We start from the raw sequence: 19,171 nt of genomic DNA on the forward strand, positions 1-19,171 counted from the left end.
CTACTCCCTGGGTGTACAGCAGCAGGAAGTTGGGTTAAAAGTGCATGCAAGGGTGCCCAGTGCTGTGGCATACTAGATTAAACTGCTGTCTGTGGCACCAGCATCCCATGTGAGCACTTTGCTTCTGAGCAGCTGCTCCCTTTCCCATCTAGCTCCCTGCTAATATGCACAGGAAGCAGGGCAGGTTAGTTTGCTTGCTGCACTCCCCCCTTTTAAAAATTCTGCCTTGGGCCCGGCGCGGTGGCGCAAGTGGTTAAGTCCTCGCCTTGCACGCCCGGGATCCCATATGGGCGCCGGTTCTAATCCCGGCAGCCCCGCTTCCCTTCCAGCTCCCTGCCTGTGGCCTGGGAAAGCAGTCGAGGACAGCCCAAAGCTTTGGGACCCAGCACCCGCGTGGGAGACCCGGAAGAGGCTCCTGGCTTCGGATCGGCATAGTATCGGCCCGTTGCGCTCACTTGGGGAGTGAATCATCGGACGGAAGATCTTCCTCTCTGTCTCTCCTCTCTGTATATCCGCCTTTCCAATGAAAAAATAATAAAAATAAATCTTTAAAAAAAAAAAAAATTCTTCCTTCAAGTAAAAACAAATTTTTTTTTTTAATCTTAAAGAAAGGGATGGTATGTATATGTGCTGGACTTTATTCCAGATACCTGATGCGGGATTTAGGAGTCTAGTAAACAGGTTTTTTGTTTTGTTTTATTTTTAAAGGAGATTTATTTAATTTATTATTTTTCTTATTTGAAAGGCAGAGTTAAAGAGAAAGGAGACAGTCTTCCTCCTGCTGGTTTACTCCCCAAATGATCATAGGAGCTGGGGCTGAGCCAGGCCAAAGCCAGGAGACGGGAGTTTCTTCCAGGTCTCCCCCAGGGATGCAGGCATCCAAGAACTTGGGCCATTTTCTGCTTTCCCAGGCATATTAGCAGGGAGCTGGGTTTGAAGTGGAGCAGGCAGGGGTTGAACCAGCTCCTCTCTGGGATGCTGGCACTGCGGGAAGCGGCTAAAACTGCTGTGTTAATAGTGCCAGCCCTGCCAAGTAGCAGTTTTATCTTTACTACAAATCCAATACCAAGGAAATGTAATTTTTAAGGTACGTATTGACATTTAAAAGTTCTGAATTATTTGATCAACTGAAAATTTGCAAGAAACAGATATGATATATATGCTTGAATTATTTCCTTTAATTTTTATACAATTTTCCATTCTCAAAATACTTCACTATCCCTGGAATTAAATTGTCCTTGGGGTATTTGGAGGTTGGTACCAAATTTCCCGTATAATTTAGGAGGACGATAATGGCTGTACTGTAACCTTTCCTAGAGATACATCATCTAGTAATGGAGCCAAATAACATTCTTCATTGAGTTTTCATTTTAAAAGTTGATACTAAATCTTAAAAAAGACTGATCATATTATGATAATTGATAGATTTTAGAACGTGTAACTCTTCGTTATGGTTTTTAAAAAAACCTATTTTTATGTTTAAAGCATATTGATTTTATTATATAAATGATTTAATAATGAAGAGGTCCCTAAACTTATGCTAGGCAATGGGCTTAGTTCATGCAAATTCTCTTTCCCTGATTTTACCACCATTATAGAAGCCATTGTATGTACAGTTAAATGCACAGTGCCATGTAACATTTATGATCTGAAGAATCCCACAATGGCTGTGAAAATTCAAAAAGGATGCTTCCTGGCCAGACTTACACCTCCCAGCCTGTTAGCACAGGCTGGTTCAAGACTGGTCGGCTCTCTGCTCTCAGCCTGCTAAAGACCAAGACCTTTGCCTTCAGTCTGCCCTTCAGCTTTGTGTTTACCTGTCTGTTCTGTTTCCAAACAAGCGAACAAGCCTTCAGATAACAAAAGAAAGTGACATGTGTCTGTCAGCAGGCCACAGAGCATTTCAGCAGGATTTGTTTCTACTCTCTCTTCCCTGTTCTTACTCTGAAGTGTGGCCCTAACTCTTGCTTTCTGGCGGTGGAGTTGGATGTACAGAGGACTTTCCCAAGGTCGCACAGCCCCAGAACAGGAGGGTCAGAATCCCCACCCATCCTGCTCATTGGGCAAACAGAAGGTGTGTTTGAGAATAGGCAGCATCAGGGATTGCTTTCCAAATTGAAGACTGAGTGGCCATTGTTCCTGATACAACAGGGGCAGGCCCTCATCCTGGGCGTAAATTGTCATCTCTTAGAATGGTTGTTGAACTATTGATATCTTGAAATAAGAGAATTATTTGGAGCTGTTGCTCAGATTTCATTTGACTACTCTTTGATTGCCAGGTGTTTTTTTGTTTTTTTTTTTTTTTTTTTGGAAGGGGGGCAGGTGTCAGATCATCAAAATAAGGATTTATTTTAAACAGAGGAAAGTTCTCTTGAAAAGAAACAGCCCCTTTCTTGTTCTGAGTCCAGGACTGTAAGCTTGCGTTTGCCATACATATTATAGAAGAGCAAGTCACAGCAGTCACTAAGCTAGAAGAGCCAAGGGGAGAGGTGTTTCCTGTGCAGTGCTGGAGTGAGGGCCTTCTCGCTTGTCCCAGGATGCTTGGTAACTCAGTTTCTGTTTGAGGTCTTGGGTATATGAGAGTGTATCTGTGGAAGCAGGGGTGGGTTTGTTCAGATTTTCTGAGAGTTAGAGCTAAAATCATTGTGTAAAAACCTTTGGAGATTGTACTTCAGTGACGAATTTTTAATAGTCTGTAGATGAGGAGCCTGGGTTGGTGGCATAGCAGGTAAAGCTACTACCAGCAACACCAATATCCCATTTGGGCATCTGTTTGTGTCCTGGCTGCTGCACTTCCCAACTGGAGCAGTGGAAGATACACTAGTGCTTGGGCCACCGGCAGCCATGCAGGGATCTGAATGGAGATCATCTGCTGCTGCTTTGGCCTGGCCCAGTGCCGGGGAGTAAGCTGTGGATGGAGAATCAGTCTCTCTCTCTCTCTCTCTCTCGTTTTGAAATAAATAAAAATAAATAAATAAAAATTAAGTGTGTAAAAGTAGAAGTAAGGGCAAGAAGTAACAGACAGCTAATGTTTCTTTTTACTGTGGATGGGGCATGCTGATAAATTCTTTACAAGTATTGTCTCCTTGAATTGTCTCAACTCAGGCAATACTAGGAGGCATTTGAGGAAAGAGTGAGCCAGTGAACTTAGAGTGTGTGAGTGAGTGGCATTGCTAGGAGCTGGATTTAGGTCACTCGTGCTGTTAACCACAAACCTTACTCTCTGTACAGCCTCTGTTAACGTAGCTGGGATCCTGGAGGCAACTAGATCAAATTTTGACCTTGTTAAAGAAAGTGTGACAGTTCATGTTCTCAATAATAAAAGCTTAATGGAACCAAGGTTGGTGATCAGGGGAAATTAATGAGATTTTGTCAATTTTATTTTAAACTTAACTTGTCAGGAAATAGTGTCCAGTGACAAACTGTAGAAATGTTTTTGACAAATTAACTTGACTACAGGTGCCAGATCAGGGGAATGTTAATCTAAAGCCTTCAAGCATTCCAGATCGGTGGGGGGTTAAGATAGTATTACAGAGCCAAGCCCCTGGCACTGAGGGAGTCTGTCATAGATCCTTATATAAAATCTATTCATAAATTCAGTGCTGTCATTTTGAAGGTAAAAAAGTGAGTCCTTTTTGTGAGCTCATAAAATCAACATTTTATTGAAATCAAAATATTGGTTCTGGTGTTTGGGTTTTTTTTCTCCCTTTTATAGATGCTTTATAAAGCCTCTCATAGGCTTTATGTTTTTTGCTTGTTTGTTTAATATGTCTCTAGGCTTTAAAACCTGGCCTATACGAGATTTAGACCAGATTTTGTTTTAAATAATTATCTCTGATAAGTATAGGTCATTAGTTGGCATCAGAGTATAATTTGAGACTTTTGCATCAAGTCTGTGTGGGGTGCTAGAGACAGGGCATTTAGGATACAGAATTGTTGGAACCGTGTTAAAAATGTGGGGGCATGGAGCTGCAGCCATTCCTCTAAGAGTTTCACCTTCTGAAGGCTACAAATAATCTTTTTATCAATTTGCATCATTACATTGTCTGGATACACTGATATATTTATTTCTGCATTAAAATTGTATATAATGATCTGCTTGTGCAGTTGTGACTAATGGAATAATGTTGCCTGCTTTTTGTCTCTTTAATTGCTGAAGCCAAGCTGTCTGTCCTGTCTCTTTGTTTCCCTTGGCAGAGAAATTGAACATGTAGCAACAGTTTTGAGATCTGATACTCAATTTATTATGGCGAACCTTATGTTAAATAACACTACTAACTGAATCTTATACCCATTAGACTTAATTCAGCTAGCTTGCTTCATGTGGATGTTAATTCCAGATTATTTTGAGAGTTGGGCATTTGCTACAGTGGTTGAGATGCTCCTTGGGGTGCCCCTCTTTGTGCTCTGTGGCGGAGTGTCTGGGAAGGCAGCTTGGTGGTGGCTCGGGTACTTGGGTCCTTGCCAACCACTTGGGAGGCCAGACCTGGTTTCGGTTTGACCTGCCCCAGGCTCTTTGCCAGCATTTGGGGAGTGAACCAGTAAATGGAAGATCTCTCTGTCCTTTTTTCCTCTGCCTTTTAGGCAGAATCAAAATAAATAAATGCATTTTTTAAATCTGAGCAATTTTACTTATTTACTTATCTTCCCCCAACCCTCCCCACCCCCAGGCCAAGCTCCGAGTCCGTTCTGGGTACAGGGAAGGGGGATGGCGTCATCCCAGTGCTGTCCTCCCACCGTGCTGAGTGCCCATTCCCTGGGAATACACTTTCTCAGCCTTCATATTGCTGGGTTCAGTCATCTGCCCCTAAGAACATGTGCACAAGCATTTATGTACACATCGCATTACTAGACAAACAGGAAAGAAGGCCTGTGGCCTTCCATCTTCTTGAAAGAGGAAATATTTAAATTGAAGAACAGAAGGAGAGCTGTGTTTACTTTTTTAAAATATTTTATTTTTATTGGAAAGTCAGATATACATAGAGGAGGAGAGACAGAAAGATCTTCTGTCTGCTGATTCACTCATCAAGTGGCCACAACAGCCAGAGCTGAGCTGATTTGAAGCCCAGAGCCTCTTCCAGGTCTCCCACACAGGGTGCAGGGTCCCAAGAATTTGGGCCGTCCTTTAACTGCTTTCCCAGGGCACAAGCAGGGAGCTGCATGGGAAGAGGGGCCGCTAGGACATGAACTGGCACCTAAATGGGATCCTGGTGCTTGCAAGGCGAGGACTTTAGCCACTGCAGCTATGTTTCTTTATCAGCAACTGTGTGCCAGGCCTTTTACAGACACCTGGCCTTTCCATGAGAGTACATGGAGGTTCTGAGAGATGAAGTTACTTGCCCAAAGTCCACAGTCCAGTAGCTATGGAAGTGGCAGAGCGAGGACTTACACGTGAACCTAGCCAGTACAAGTGTTCCTAAGTGCTGTTCCCTGTGCTTCAGTAATGAGATCGTGGGACTGGAGTCTGCAGGGTATTGACGACCATGCTGAGCAACCAAATGCGAGTGCAGGGGCTCTGTCACATGTCTCTAAGTGTCTGGTACTGCTGTGGCTTGAGACAAACCATCTTAGTGAGAAGAAGGAGAAATTGTAGAGACAGAGTTGGGAGACTGCTGCATTGGGCCCACTGAGCGATGGCACTGTTTGAGCTGAGGCAGTGGCAGTGAGCCCCGGAAAGGAGAGGAGATTTCCGAGTTGCTCAGAGGCGTTTCAGTGTGGAGGGAAGATAGAAAAAGGAGTCAGGGTTCCTCTCCTGAGTGACAGGAAAGATGAAAACCTTAACTGAGAGGCAAGCTGATGAAGAATAAAATCGGCATTGGCTGTGTGGGTGTGGAATTCGGGCTGCATTTCCATAGCCACGTCAGGTGGGCTTTGCTGCTTCGCCATAGGCAGTGCTTTCCGTCGGCTCCGACACTGCCTTGGAGGGCCTGGTGGCGCTGCTCTGCAGAGTGGTGTCCAACTTTGGATTTGTCAGCTGGGTGTAGATTATTTTTTTTTCTCAATAAAAATTGCTTAGCTTATCAGAGAACAATTTTTAAATTACATCTATAAAGGATTTATTCATTTGTATGAAAGGGTAGAAAGGAAAAGGTAGAGAAAAAGTGAGAGACCTTCCATCTTTTTCTAAGATTAATTTTATTTTTGTGTTGGAAAGGCAGATATACATATAGAAGGAAATACAGATAGAAAGTTCTTCCATCTGCTGGTTCACTCCCAATTGGCCACAATGGTTGGAGCTAAGCCAATTCAAAGCCAGGAGCTTCTTCCAGGTCTCCTATGTGGGTTCAGAGTCCCAAGGCTTTGGGCCGTCCTCTCCTGCTTTCCCAGGCCACAAGCAGAGAGCTGGATGGGAAGTGGAGCAGCTGTTATATGAACTGGTGCCCATATGGGATCCCATCATGTACAAGGCAAGGATTTAGCCACCAGGCTACCATATCAGGCCCGAAACCTTCCATCTTCTGGTTTACTCCATCAAATGATAACAGCAATCTTGGGTGGTTCAGGCTGAACCCAAGAGCTAGGAATTCCATCTGAATCTCCCATGAGGATGCCAGAAACCCAAATATTTGGGTCATCATCTGCTACTTCCCATTTGTACCAGCAGGAACCTGGATCTAAAGTGGAGGCAGGCCTCAGTCCTAGGCCCTCCCAGGCAGTGACTTACCCTGTTACACCTCAACAACTGCCACTAAATTATATTTTTAACAAATTTATTCCATAACCCATCCCAGAACCTGGCATATAGTATATTCCTAAAAATGAGTGTTTCACTTACCTGTTACTACTAAGTCTGATCATAGCTCTTGTTCTTTTTGTCTGTGTGTTATATTTACTAATTTACTATATTTCTGATAATGAAAGGCTCTACAGATTTTTCATGAAAAACATTATGAAAAAACTATACATTGATTTCAATTTTTTTGCACCAAAATAAAACCTTCAAATTTCGATTTTCTTAATTGTTGAAGGACCCAAGTATATGTTTATGATAGAAAATGTTAGATCTGGCTTTCAAAGAAAATAAAGAAATCTTTAAAAAGTACAGAAAATTCTACATTTCACAGGGACACATTATTTACCTTTGAGTGTATTGATGTATAAGTAAATAAGAGAAACATTTTTTCCTCATGGGAAATGGGTCAGTCAGCTAGAAGGCCCACCGCCTTTGGTGGTGCAGGCTTCCGGCAGGCTCTGGTCCTGTGGGTGATGGTCGGTCGGCTGGAAGGCCCACCGCCTTCGGTGGTGCAGGCTTCCAGCAGGCCCCGTTCTGTGTGCTTCATGTCTCACTGGACTTGAATGCAGAAGGCAGTATTCCAGTGAGTGCTCGTTGAATGCATGAGTAAGCGAGAAAGGCACCCCCAGTTCTGTTTTGGGGGAACATATTGATTGCCAGACAGTAAAAGAGCGTGGTATGACCTGTATGTATTTCTAGTTGCTTTTTAGTAGTCAGATGTTAGGCCTTTGGAATATTGCTTGTTTTGTTATGTGCTGAATACTTTTAATCCTTTAGTCACTTTTTTTTTATTGGTAATTACTTTATATTATGTGGTAGATGACTCCCTCTAAGCATTCTGGGATAGCCGCTACTACAGGCACTGCGGCCACCTTGAGCTTTTTCAGGAGGTTCCTTATTAAATTATATGCATAATTTCAGGGTTTGTGCAAGGCACTTCCCCCTAGTTATCAGTGCCTCATGCTGGAATTAGAACATTAAAAAGAAAAAGCGCTTCATTTAATAATTATCCATTGTATTCTGCTCTTCTGCTTTGAGAGAAGAGGATAGAAGGGTTTGTATTATGTCCCACCCTGGGTGACCGCGCTGCGGCCAGCTGACATTGCAGAGTGCTGCCCGCAGTCTGCTGACAGTTCTGCCTGAGCAGCTCCTAGATCCAGGTTCTTCCTCACTGTGAGGGCTGGAGTCATTCTCAAGGCCTCACTGAGTGGGATCAGATTACACTTAGAGTAACTGAGAGGTAGGTTTGATTCTTGGTTCTTCAGCCTTGGCCTTGGAGTGGTGAGCGGATGACTTTATCTTAGAAGCCTTAGTTTTCTTGGCTGCTGTATAAAGCTAATGATAGAATGCTGTCTCTTATCATTACTTTGAGATTTTAGACTATTTAGGCAAACATTCAGCAAATTCACTTAACAGCTCTAAATAAAAACTAGTTATGGGCTTGGCATGATAGCGTAGCCTAGCAGCTAAAGTCCTTGCCTTTAATGTGCCGGGATCCCATATGGATGCCGGTCTAATCCCGGCAGTTCCACTTCCCATCCAGCTCCCTGCTTGTGGCCTGAGAAAGCAGTAGAGGATGGTCCAAAGCTTTGGGACCCTGCACCTATGTGGGAGACCCGGAGGAGGCTCCTGGCTCCTGGCTTCGGATGGGCGCAGCACCAGCCATTGTGGTCACTTGGGGAGTGAATCATCAGATAGAAGATCTTTCTCTCTGTCTCTTCTCCTCTCTGTATATCTGCCTTTCCACTAAAAATAAATAAATCTTTATAAAAAATAAATGCTAGTTATTAAAATAATCAGCCTTACCAGGGCTCCCATGGCATCCATTTTGGGCCTCCTGTGACCGTGTAAGAGGCATTAGTAATAGAAATGAGTCTCAGTTAAAAATTTGGACCTTTCCTGAGTACTGAGCCCAGCTCTGAAGCACTGTGTCGTTTAGGAAGCACACGCACACGCATTGTCTCCGGGTCTTCCCATTGGCCCGCGGCCCCAGCTCTGCAGAAGGCAGACAGGGTGGCGGCCAGCATCTGAACTGGAGGCTGGCTCGAGTGCCACAGAGCCACTCCTGAAAGATGGCCAGGGCCTTGGTTTTAACCACTGATTTGCTTGACAAAGTTGCTGTTAGCCTTTTCTAAGCTGAGAAGCAGAGGCGTGCATGGGGAGGTGTGTAGGCAAGAGCTTCTTGTAGGAGAATTGCTTCTTCATTGCTTGATTTTTAACCCAAAAATAAGACTCGGGAAAAAAAATTGTTTAACCTAATAGTAGATACTGGTTTTATGGGAAGTGGAATTTCTCTTACGTCTTTGAAACTGACTTTATGTATTTCCTTATCCTCATTCTGACCTCATTTTCCACCTAAAGTAATAGAATTACAGAGTGTGGAAGATGGAGCCACATGGTTACCCGTATCCCTTCATTTCCGTCCCGGACCAGGAAGCAGTCTGTCAAGGAAGGGCTGAGGAGATGGAGTGCGCTGACACTTCCTGAGAGCCTCCTCAGGGTGGCCTGCTAGGATTTAGATCCTGTCACCCTGGTCAGATTTCATATGAGAAAAGGAAGCCCAGCGCCTCCATGCCCTGTCCGTGACACACATGAGAGGATCAAGATTCAGGCATGCAGAAATCCAAAGAGAGCTCTGGACATCTGAGGTCGCTTCCAAAGGCTTATGGGAAAGTGGAATGAAAAGATGGGCTAATTTTGGTGCAATTTTGTTTCTTTTCTTTCTTTCTTTCTTTCTTTTAAAACAGAGAAAGAAAGCAGAAAGACATCTCCTGTCCCTTGGTTCACTCACCTGAATGTCCACAATACCAGGACCAAGCCAGGGTGAAGCTTGCACACAGAACGCAGCCGGGGTCTCCTGTGAAAGTGGCAGGGACCCATGTGCTAGACCCATCTCAGCGGGGCACTGAGCTCGGGAGCAGAACTGGGGCTGCACCAGGTGCTGCAGTGTTGGGGTGTGCATCCCGAGCAGCGTCTTACCTGCCTGTGGGTGTCGAAAACATGGCCTGGGGAGTTGGATTTTTTTCCCCCATAATATGCATTTTTCATGAACTTTTAGAAGACCTCTTCATGTACAAACCTTATTTTCTAATTCCATTTCCACAGTTTTTTGAAGTTCCCTTGAGATGCAAGCCTTGTTCAGATCCCCTCCTGGAAGGTCTGAGAAACATGGCAGGGGGGTCGTAGTGATCCGTGAGAAGGAGATACAGCACCTTGCAAGGAGTGTGGGTTTCATTCGGAGTGTCATGGGGACCACTCAGTTCGCAAGGAGTGTGGGTTTCATTCGGAGTGTCATGGGGACCACTCAGGGAAGGTGTTCCTGGAGCCCGCGGATGGGCAGATGCTGACGTTAGCTGTTACTGTGCGGGGAGTAAGTCGGAGTAGGCAGCAGTGCGGGCTGATTGTTACAGCAATCCCAGGGACAGACCTATCAGTGACAGTGGGAATGAACAAAAGTGAGATGGCTTTGAAATATGTAATTTTCAGAGCTAATATTTATGTTACCTAAATTTACCATCTTAAGGTGTATAATTCTGAATATTCACAATGTGATATGCCTGTTATCACTAACTAATTGCAAACCATTTCCACCCACCCTCTGCCAACAGAAGCCCTGTAGCTGCAGGTCCCCACCCTCCTACCTCGCCAGCCACTGCTCTGTTCTCCCTTCGGCCTGGCCTGTTTCGGATGTCTCACATTAGTGAGTTCCTCCTGGCGGCCAGCTTCTGTGTCTGACTTCTGACCCGAAGGTTTGGAAGTGCGTCCTGTGTGGGCACGGAAGGCCCCATTCCTGCCGTGGCTGAGCAGTACCTGTGCGCAATGGTTGCTTTTCACAGTGATTCTATCATTATATACTTACAGTGGCAAGGGGGAGGGTTCCAGTTTCTGCATTTTCTCAAACATTTTTTTTTTCTGGAGATTTTCTTGCTTTCTGGGGAGGGGACAGTGTGTATACTTTTAATTATAGTCATTTACTGGGTATGAAATTGTGTCATTACAATTCAATTTACGTTATGATGAATGATGTTGAACATTTTTATGTGTTTCTTGGCCGTTTGTGTAGCATTTTTGGATAAATATCTGCTTAAATCCTTTGCCTGGGCCCAGCACGATAGCATATTGATTAGGGTCCTTGCCTTACACATGCCCGGGATCCCATATGGGCACCGGTTCTAATCCCGGCAGCCCCACTTCCCATCCAGCTCCCTGCCTGTGGCCTGGGAAAGCAGTCTGGGACGGCCCAAAGCTTTGGGACCCTGCACCTGTGTGGGAGACCCAGAGAAGCTCCTGGCTCCTGGCTTAGGAATGGCTCAGCTCCGGCCGTTGTAGCCGCCTGGGGAGTGAACCATCGGACAGATCTTCCTCTCTGTCTCTTCTCCTCTCTGTACATCTGCCTTTCCAATAAAAATAAATAAATCTTTAATAAAAAAAAAATCCTTTGCCTAATTTTTAAATTCTATTGTTTGTCTTTTTATTGTTGTAAGAGTTTTTTATGTAGTCTGGCTGCTAGACCTTGTCACATACATGAGTTGTAAGTATTTTCTGTCATTCTGGGTGTTGGCTCCTTATTTGTAGTGAGTTTTGAGGAACCAAGGTTTTTAATTTTCTTAAAACTCAATTTTGTCTTTAGTTGTGCCGTTTGATGCCATGTTAAAGAAACCATTGCCTAATCCAGCGTCACGCTGCTGTGCGCTTTCTGCCGAGGACTGTTCTGGTTGCACATGTTGGCCTCTGATGCCTGTTGGAGCAATGCTTGTGTATGATGTGAGGTGGCGGTCCAGATTGATTGATTTGTTTGTTTGTTTGTTTTTATTTTTTTATTACAAAGTCAGATATACAGAGAAGAGGAGAGACAGAGGAAGATCTTCCGTCCGATGATTCACTCCCCAAGTGACCACAATGGCTGGTGCTGCGCCCATCCGAAGCCAGGAGCCAGGAGCATCCTCTGGGTCTCCCACATAGGTGCAGGGTCCCAAAGCTTTGGACCATCCTCTACTGCTTTCTCAGGCCACAAGCAGGGAGCTGGATGGGAAGTGGAACTGCCGGGATTAGACCGGCATCCATATGGGATCCTGGCACATTCAAGGCAAGGACTTTAGCTGCTAGGCCATGGCGCTGGGCCCTTTTTGTTTTTATTTTTATTGGGAAGTCAGATTTACAAAGAAAAGGAGAAGCAGAGAGAAATATCTTCCATCCGCTGGTTCACTCCCCAACTGGCTGCAACAACCAGAGCTGCGCCAATCTGAAGCCAGGCTCCAGGAGCTTCTTCCAGGTCTCCCATGCAGCTGCAGGGTCCCAAGGCTTTGTGCCATCCTTGACTGCTTTCCCAGGCCACAAGCAGGGAACTAGGTGGGAAATGGAGCAGCTGGAATTAAAACTGGTGCCCGTATAGGATCCTGGTGTGTGCAAGATGAGGACTTTAGCCACTAGGCTACCACACCAGGCCACACACACACCTGCCCTTTTCCTCTTTCGTGTGTGTGTGTGTGTGTGTGTGTGTGTGTGTGTGTGTGTGTGTGTGTGTGTTTATGTCTATTTGTCGTAGCATCATTGGTTCAATTTGTCCTCACTGCAGTGTTTTCAGTAGTGGTGTAGGTGGGCATCGGCAGGTGAAGGAGGCAGCAGAGAATTAAGATTATTGATTAAAGTAGCTGGTTTAATGCGGTGGCAATTATTGAGATGAGAGTGGCTGTCATTGTGACCAGGAGGAAATGGGTGATAAGTGTTGCAGTATGAACTTGATGTGAAATGTTTCTGCTGTATAGTGAATATGTTACGATGGGTGGAGGGAACAGAAAACCAATTGCTCAAGCCCTCAATGAGGAAGAGAATGCTTGAAAACAAAAGAAGAAGGGAGTTGGGGTCAGAGTGGTAGCTTGGTTGGTTAAGCCTCAGCGTGCGGTGCTGGCATCCCATATGCTGATGCATTCCTGATCCAACTCCCTGCTGATGTCCCTGGGGAAGCAATAAAAGATGGTCCACATCCTTGGACCCCTGCACCTACTTGGGAAACCTCAAAGAACCTGGCTCCTGGTGTCAGACCCACCCAGCTCCAGCCATTGCTGGTTATTTGGAGAGTGAACCAGTGGCTGAAACTTCTGTCTCTCCTTCTATATCTGAAGATCTTTCAAGTAAAAATAAATCCTTAAAAAGAAAAGCAGAAGAGGACAGTGTGCTGGGATGGTTTGGGCCTCTAAGGAGAAGAATTTCTGTAATGGTAGGGAAATAATCACTTAGAAATATTAGGACAAAAGTAGCATCTCCTGTCCTTGAGGGATTGCCAGTTAGGAAGATACAGAATGGTCCTCCTTTGAAAAGACAGCAGAGCCAGCAGTGTCCTCAAGCAACAGATCCCAGTTAAGGCAGAGAAGGAGAGAAGGTTTTGGTGAAGCAGCCCAGGATTATGGGTATTTGCTGCTTGATAGTGCAAGTTCGAGAGTGTAGCGAGGTGTGCGGAGAAGGAAGAGGGCAGTCTGTGAGAAGCCTGGGGATTGCTCGGCCACCAGAGCTCGGACAGGAATGGTAGACCAAGCAGCCGAGGTAAGCGGACTGCGTTGTGGAACCGGCCCATGCGGCCCTGGAGTGTGGTCGTTCCCCTGGCTTCTTATCTCAGGTCCCAAGGAGAGATAGGCAGTCTGTAAGGACAGTGAAGGGCAAGGTGGAATGATGACTTTTCTCTGTGTGTGTGTATTTTAAAGATTTATTTGTTTGTTTGTTTACTGAAACTCAGAGTTAAACAGCAGGGATTTGTGAGCGGAGTGAGTGGGGGCAGTGCACACAATGACATTGGATGGTCACAGTGGCCAGGGCTGCACGAGCCAAAGCAGGAGCTTCTTTCATGTCTTTCACATCGATGCAGGAACTCAGTCACTGTGCCATCTTTCATTGCTTTTTCCAGGCCACTAGCAGGGAGCTGGATTAGAATTGGAGCAGCTGGGATTCAAACTAGTGCCCATGTAGGATGCAGGCGGTGACTTAAATTGTTAGGCCATGACACTGGCCCCAGGCGAACACTCTTAGGGCTGCAGTCACTGAAGTAGCAAAGCAAGTCTCAGAACACTCGTTATGAACTCTGCTCATTTTCGCTTTATTTGTTCACCTGAATTGCAGAGCTTATTGACCTGTATCTGCTGGAAGAGCTGCATGTAATAGACCATTAAAGGAAAAACTTTGAAATTTGACCATCTTTGTCCTAGGTACCATTCCAGGCGCAGGTGCATGCTGAAAAGGATGAGAGAAGCCTGTACCACATGTCGGCTGGGGACCTAGGGTTGCGTCTGCGCGATGGTGGCTCTGTGCTTCACTCTCATTGTGCTCCGTCCACAGGGTCATGTCGGTACTACAGCCACCAAGAAGATCGACGTCTACCTCCCCCTGCACTCGAGCCAGGACAGACTGCTGCCAATGACTGTGGTGACCATGGCCAGCGCCAGAGTGCAGGACCTGATTGGGCTCATCTGCTGGCAGTACACAAGCGAAGGACGGGAGCCGAAGCTCAAGTAATCCTTTCTCCTTTGGCTGCTCTACTTTCTGGCTCTCTCCCAGCCACCTAAGCTTCATTCTAGCCTGGGTCAGTCTTTCTAGGCGCCAGCCTGGGAGCCAGGCTGCCACACTGACTCAGGTCAGGGTGCTCACCAGATCGTGGCCCTGCATAGCTCAGGCTTATCTCAGAGAATCTGCTAGCAAAGTGATTCCTGACTCTAGACATGAGAAAATGGGTCTTAGTGATTTCCAGATCCTTTGATGAAACCTGCTGGCAGAAGCATTCTGGCAGGTAACGCAGGGGAGCTGGTATCTGTTGAATATGTCCTGTGCATGGGGCTCTCTGTGCCTCTGCCCGCGCTCTGAGAGGCTCTGGCGCCTGCCCCATAGGGAGGAAGTCCAGGGCAGAGCAGGGGTCACTGCCTGCCAAAGGCGTCATCACTGGAAAATGGCCGAGCTGGGAGTCGAGTCCAGGTCTGGCTGATGCCAAGGCTTTTGTAATATTTCCTTTTGCTTCTATGGTCGTTTTGCTTTGAATTTTAGCTTGATTTGATATCAGTCAGTGGCTCAATTTTTCTTTCAACCACTAGGCTCTATCCATCATCAGACAGTTATTTTAAAAATGTGATCCTTGGGAACAGAATCTATACCTGTCCAAACTTAAGCTTTGTTTTGCTGCTTTAGCTCTTCTCTCTAGACTTTCTTATCCGACATTGTCTGCTAGTTTGATGTGCTCTTTCTGGCAGTAAGGTTTGAAATCAGCAAAATGTAATAGATGCTTTGGTTTTGGAAATGGATCCTCATGGAGACTTCCCCTTCCCTCTTGTGGGTTCAGCACTAGCATAGTCTAATGAGTTGTTGAAATATTTTTATGTACATTAAATTCACACATAAAATTATTCTTTCAAGCTGTTACTGATATTGCCTTCTACTTTGCCTAAGTAAGTTGTTGCAGTAGCAAGCCTTTCTAAAAATCATTTTTTTTAATTAGAGAAAAAAACAGTATAAACAAAGAGCGCCCTTGCCATGATTCACTCTGCAGCTGCCCACCGGTGTGGGGTTTCTGCTTCCCAGGTCTCCTTCATGGGTGGCAGGCTCCCAGGTGCTTCAGCTATCATCGCAGTCTGCAAGGTAGGCCCTGGCAGGAAGCTGGAGTCAGGAAGCAGAGGCACGCATCCTCTGCAGGTGCTCGGGCGTGGGATCCAGATGCCCTAATACAGGGCAAAACACTCGCTGCAGAAAGCCTCCCACCCTGGGGACCACCTAGGTTCAGGACAGTTGAGTTGGCAGTTCTCTCCAAGCACAGCATGAATTGGGAACAAGGAAACCACATGCAGTACTGCTGGTGACTATCTGTGTTGTCTGATACGACTCCTTTAAGAAGATTTGTCTTACTTATTTGAAAGGCAGAATAGCAGAGGGAAAGGAGGGTCACCTTCCATCCACTGGCTTACTCCTCAAGTGATGAGAACCGTTGTTGCTACTTGGCCAGCCTGAAGCCAGTAGCTTGGAACATGAGTGGCAGACCCAAGTATTTGCACCATTTTCTTCTTTCCCAAGTGTATTGGCAGGGAACTGGATTGGAAGTGAAGCAGCTTAGACTCAAACCAGTACCTCCATGGAATGCCAGCCTCACAAGCTATGGCTATATCTGCAGTGATTATTTGGGGGTGCTGTACCCCTCAGAGGATGCTGTAAATGAGTTGACTGGTGTGTGAGACACTCAATTTTCACCAGCTTCGGGTCAGCTCCTTAGGTCCAGGGCTCAGAACCCCGAGCCGTCTTCCCAGAGCGCGGAGAGCCTCATCCGTGTACCATATGCCATACAAGCACCATGCCTTTCCAAGTACATCATGGTGTCAAAACACATTAGGGAAGACTACTGAGGTATGGGGCCAGAATAACTCTCCAGTAGTGAGCTAGGAATGAGGGTAGAACTGCCCTACCCATTCAGGGGGCTGAACAAAGCTGCCTGCGTGTGGCTTATTGTAAGTTGGCATGGAAATTAGTACGAAGAACAGTGAGACAGGGACCTGTACTTTGCATGGGTTTCTCATGTTCTGGGATAGAACCCTTCAGCTGCCAGTACAGTCACGCTGCCTAGTCCACAGTGCTTGGTTCAGGATGCCCTGGGGAGACTGAAGTCCTTCAAATAAAGAGATGTAGTATTTGCATATAACTTAAGTACTTTAAATCACCTCTAGAATGCTAGGCAAATGGTTGTTATACTGTACTGTTTAGGAGATAATGGCAAGAAGAGAGAGCCTGTAGGGATGCAGTTTTTAAAAGCAGTTTCTCTCTGCAGTAAGTTTTCTTTCCAAATGAGGAACCTGAGGACCAGAAGCAGGTCTTGTAGAGTTGGGGTTAAAGACAATGAGCAAGTGGAGAGTGGGTGCAAACAAGTGTTCCCATTCAGGAAGAGCTAACAAATTAAGATGCAAAAGTACACAAGGGTAACAAGTAATCAAATGAGTTCACTCCCAGCAGAATGAAGCAATCTGAATATTAACTTCAAATAAATATCTTAAGAATGTCAAAAAGATGAAGGAAGGAATAATAACTATGGTAAACTTCTAGAAAATTATGAAATAAAACCAGGCAGTTCTGACTTTAGAGAAGAACCAATTAAAAGTACTAGTAATGGGTCCTTGCCTTACACACACCAGGATCCAATCATAAGGGAGCTGGTTCTAATTCTGGCAGCCCTGCTTCCCATCCAGCTTCCTGCTTGTGGCCTGGGAAAGCAGTCGAGGACAGCCCAAAGCCTTGGGACTCTGCAGCTGCATGGGAGACCTGGAAGGGGCTCTGGCTCCTGGAAGAAGTTCCTGGATCCTGGCTTTGGATTGGGACAGCTCCAGCCATTGTGGTCACTTGGGGAGTGAATCTTCAGACGGAAGAACTTCCTTTCTGTCTCTCTTCCTCTCTGTATATCTGACTCGCCAATAAAAATTAAAAGTAAATCTTTATAAAAAAAAAAACATGAATGACAAAGATAGGACCCTGCACCTGAGTGGGAGACCCAAAAGAGGCTCCAGGCTTCAGATCAGCTCAGCTCCAGCCATTGTGGTCACTTAGGGAGTGAATCAGTGGAGGGAAGATCTTCCTCTCTGTCTCTCCTCTTCTCTGTATATCTGGCTTTCAAAATAATAATAATAATAATAATAATAATAATAATAATCTTTTTTAAGTACTAGCAATGTAAATTGCAGTTTTTAAAGTTAAGAAAAGAGATATTGGGGGCTAGCACCATGACATAACAGGTTAAACCTCTGTGTGCAGTACGAACATTACAAATGGCAACGGTTTGCATCCTGGCTGCTCCAGTAGCTATCAGTTTTCCTAGTAATGTATCTAGGAAAGCCACAGAGGAAAGCACCAAGTCCCTGGGCCACTGCACCCATGTGAGAGACCAGAAAGAGCTCCAGGCTCCCAGATTCAGACTTGCTAGTTCTTAGCCATTGCAGCCATTTGTTGGGAGATTTCTCTCTCTTCCTCTTTCTTCTTTTTCTGTAAAAATGCCTTTTCAATAAAAATATATCTTTGCAAAAACAGAACAGATGTTGAATAAACTAGAGTGTTCACAATTTGAGGGAGGTTTCTGGGCCAGCATGATGTCATAGCAGGCTAATTCTCTGAGGTGCCAGCATCACATGTGGGTGCTAATTCCTGTCCCAGCTGCTTCACTTTTGATTGAGCTCCCTGTTAACGGCCTGGGAAATCAGTGGAGCATGGCTCACCTTTGTGGGCCCTTGCACACATGTGGGAGACCTGGAAGAAGCTCCTGACTCCAAGTTTTCAGATCAGCCCAGCTTTGTCCATTGGGACCATTTGGGGAGTGAACCAACACATGAAGATCTCTTTCTCTCTCTCTATGTTTATGTGTGTGTGTGTGTGTGTGTGTGTGTGTATACACACTCTATATACACACATATATACACATATATATATATCTTTGCACCCCTTCTATAACTCTTAAAATAAAATACATTTTTTAAAAAGAGAGAATGCGTTTCAAAGACATCAGTCTGAATGTAGCCCAAGGGAATCAACAGATATAGAAATAAAATATAAATCAGTTGAGACATGGCGGCAAGGTTGAAAGGCTGCCATATAGAATTACAGTATGACAGGGGAGTCAGTTCCTGCAACTGAAGGCAGATGTAATGAAGCTTTGTGTTATTGCACACAGTCGATGGAGGAAGGACAGACTTCTCAGAATACCAGTGTTTCCAGGAATAGCAGTGTTTCTCGAGAAAGTGGCAGGTCAAGCTTGCACATGTGCTTTCTCAAGGCAATAGGCAGCCACATTTGAAAAACGCCCCATTTCTCACACAGAATATTAAAAATAACTGTTGAATACTGCTTTTTGAAAAACACTAGGTGAAATTGACATTTTTGTTGTATTTTTCTTAAAGGCTTGTTTACACAGAGTTTCAGAGAGAAGGAGACAGAGGTTGAGCTCTTACCTACTGGTCACTTTCCAACTGACCACATGCCTGGGGCTGGGCCAGGTCGACGCCAGGAGCCTGGATCTCCTCGTGGTGGCAGCTGCTCTAGCACTTGAACCATCCTCTGCTGCTCTGCCAGGCATATTAGCAGAGAGCTGGATCAGAAACAGCAAACCACTACTCCAGTGTGGGGTCTGGCCTTGCAGACAGCAGCTCACTTACTATGCCACAGCACTGACAATGTTTTGGTTCTTTGCTGTTAAGTATGTGACAATGAAGAATTTGATGACTACTAAAATGGTTTGGTGCCTTTGCCTTAATTCATGGTATGATGCCAGTATTCTGCTCACAAATGTAGTGTGAATGCCAGCACAGTGAAAAAGGCCAGTAATATTCTGGCAGTGTTATGCAAATATCCTTTGCCTTGGCTCCCTTAGAGATCTACAGACCATGCTTTGGCAGCCACTGGTTTAAAGAAGCGCTTTGGGAGTAGTTCGGAAAGAAGAAA

At 45.3% G+C, this 19,171-nt stretch overlaps 1 protein-coding gene across 6 annotated transcripts in view; it reads left to right on the top strand.

Moving 5' to 3' along the window:
• The window catches only part of MAPKAP1 (MAPK associated protein 1), a 223,178-nt gene that overhangs the window by 79,139 nt on the left and 124,868 nt on the right, over positions 1 to 19,171 (top strand). For all 6 annotated transcript variants that reach the window (XM_040963887.1, XM_040963890.1, XM_040963892.1 and 3 more), the window contains one exon: positions 14,060 to 14,232. In XM_040963887.1, the coding sequence (XP_040819821.1) occupies positions 14,060 to 14,232 (173 nt within the window). The remainder of the gene's footprint in view (positions 1 to 14,059; positions 14,233 to 19,171) is intronic.

This window comes from Ochotona curzoniae, unplaced genomic scaffold (assembly GCF_017591425.1).
Source record: "Ochotona curzoniae isolate NIBS_2020 unplaced genomic scaffold, NIBS_Ocur_1.0 scaffold_3208, whole genome shotgun sequence".
NCBI classification, from domain to species: domain Eukaryota; kingdom Metazoa; phylum Chordata; class Mammalia; order Lagomorpha; family Ochotonidae; genus Ochotona; species Ochotona curzoniae.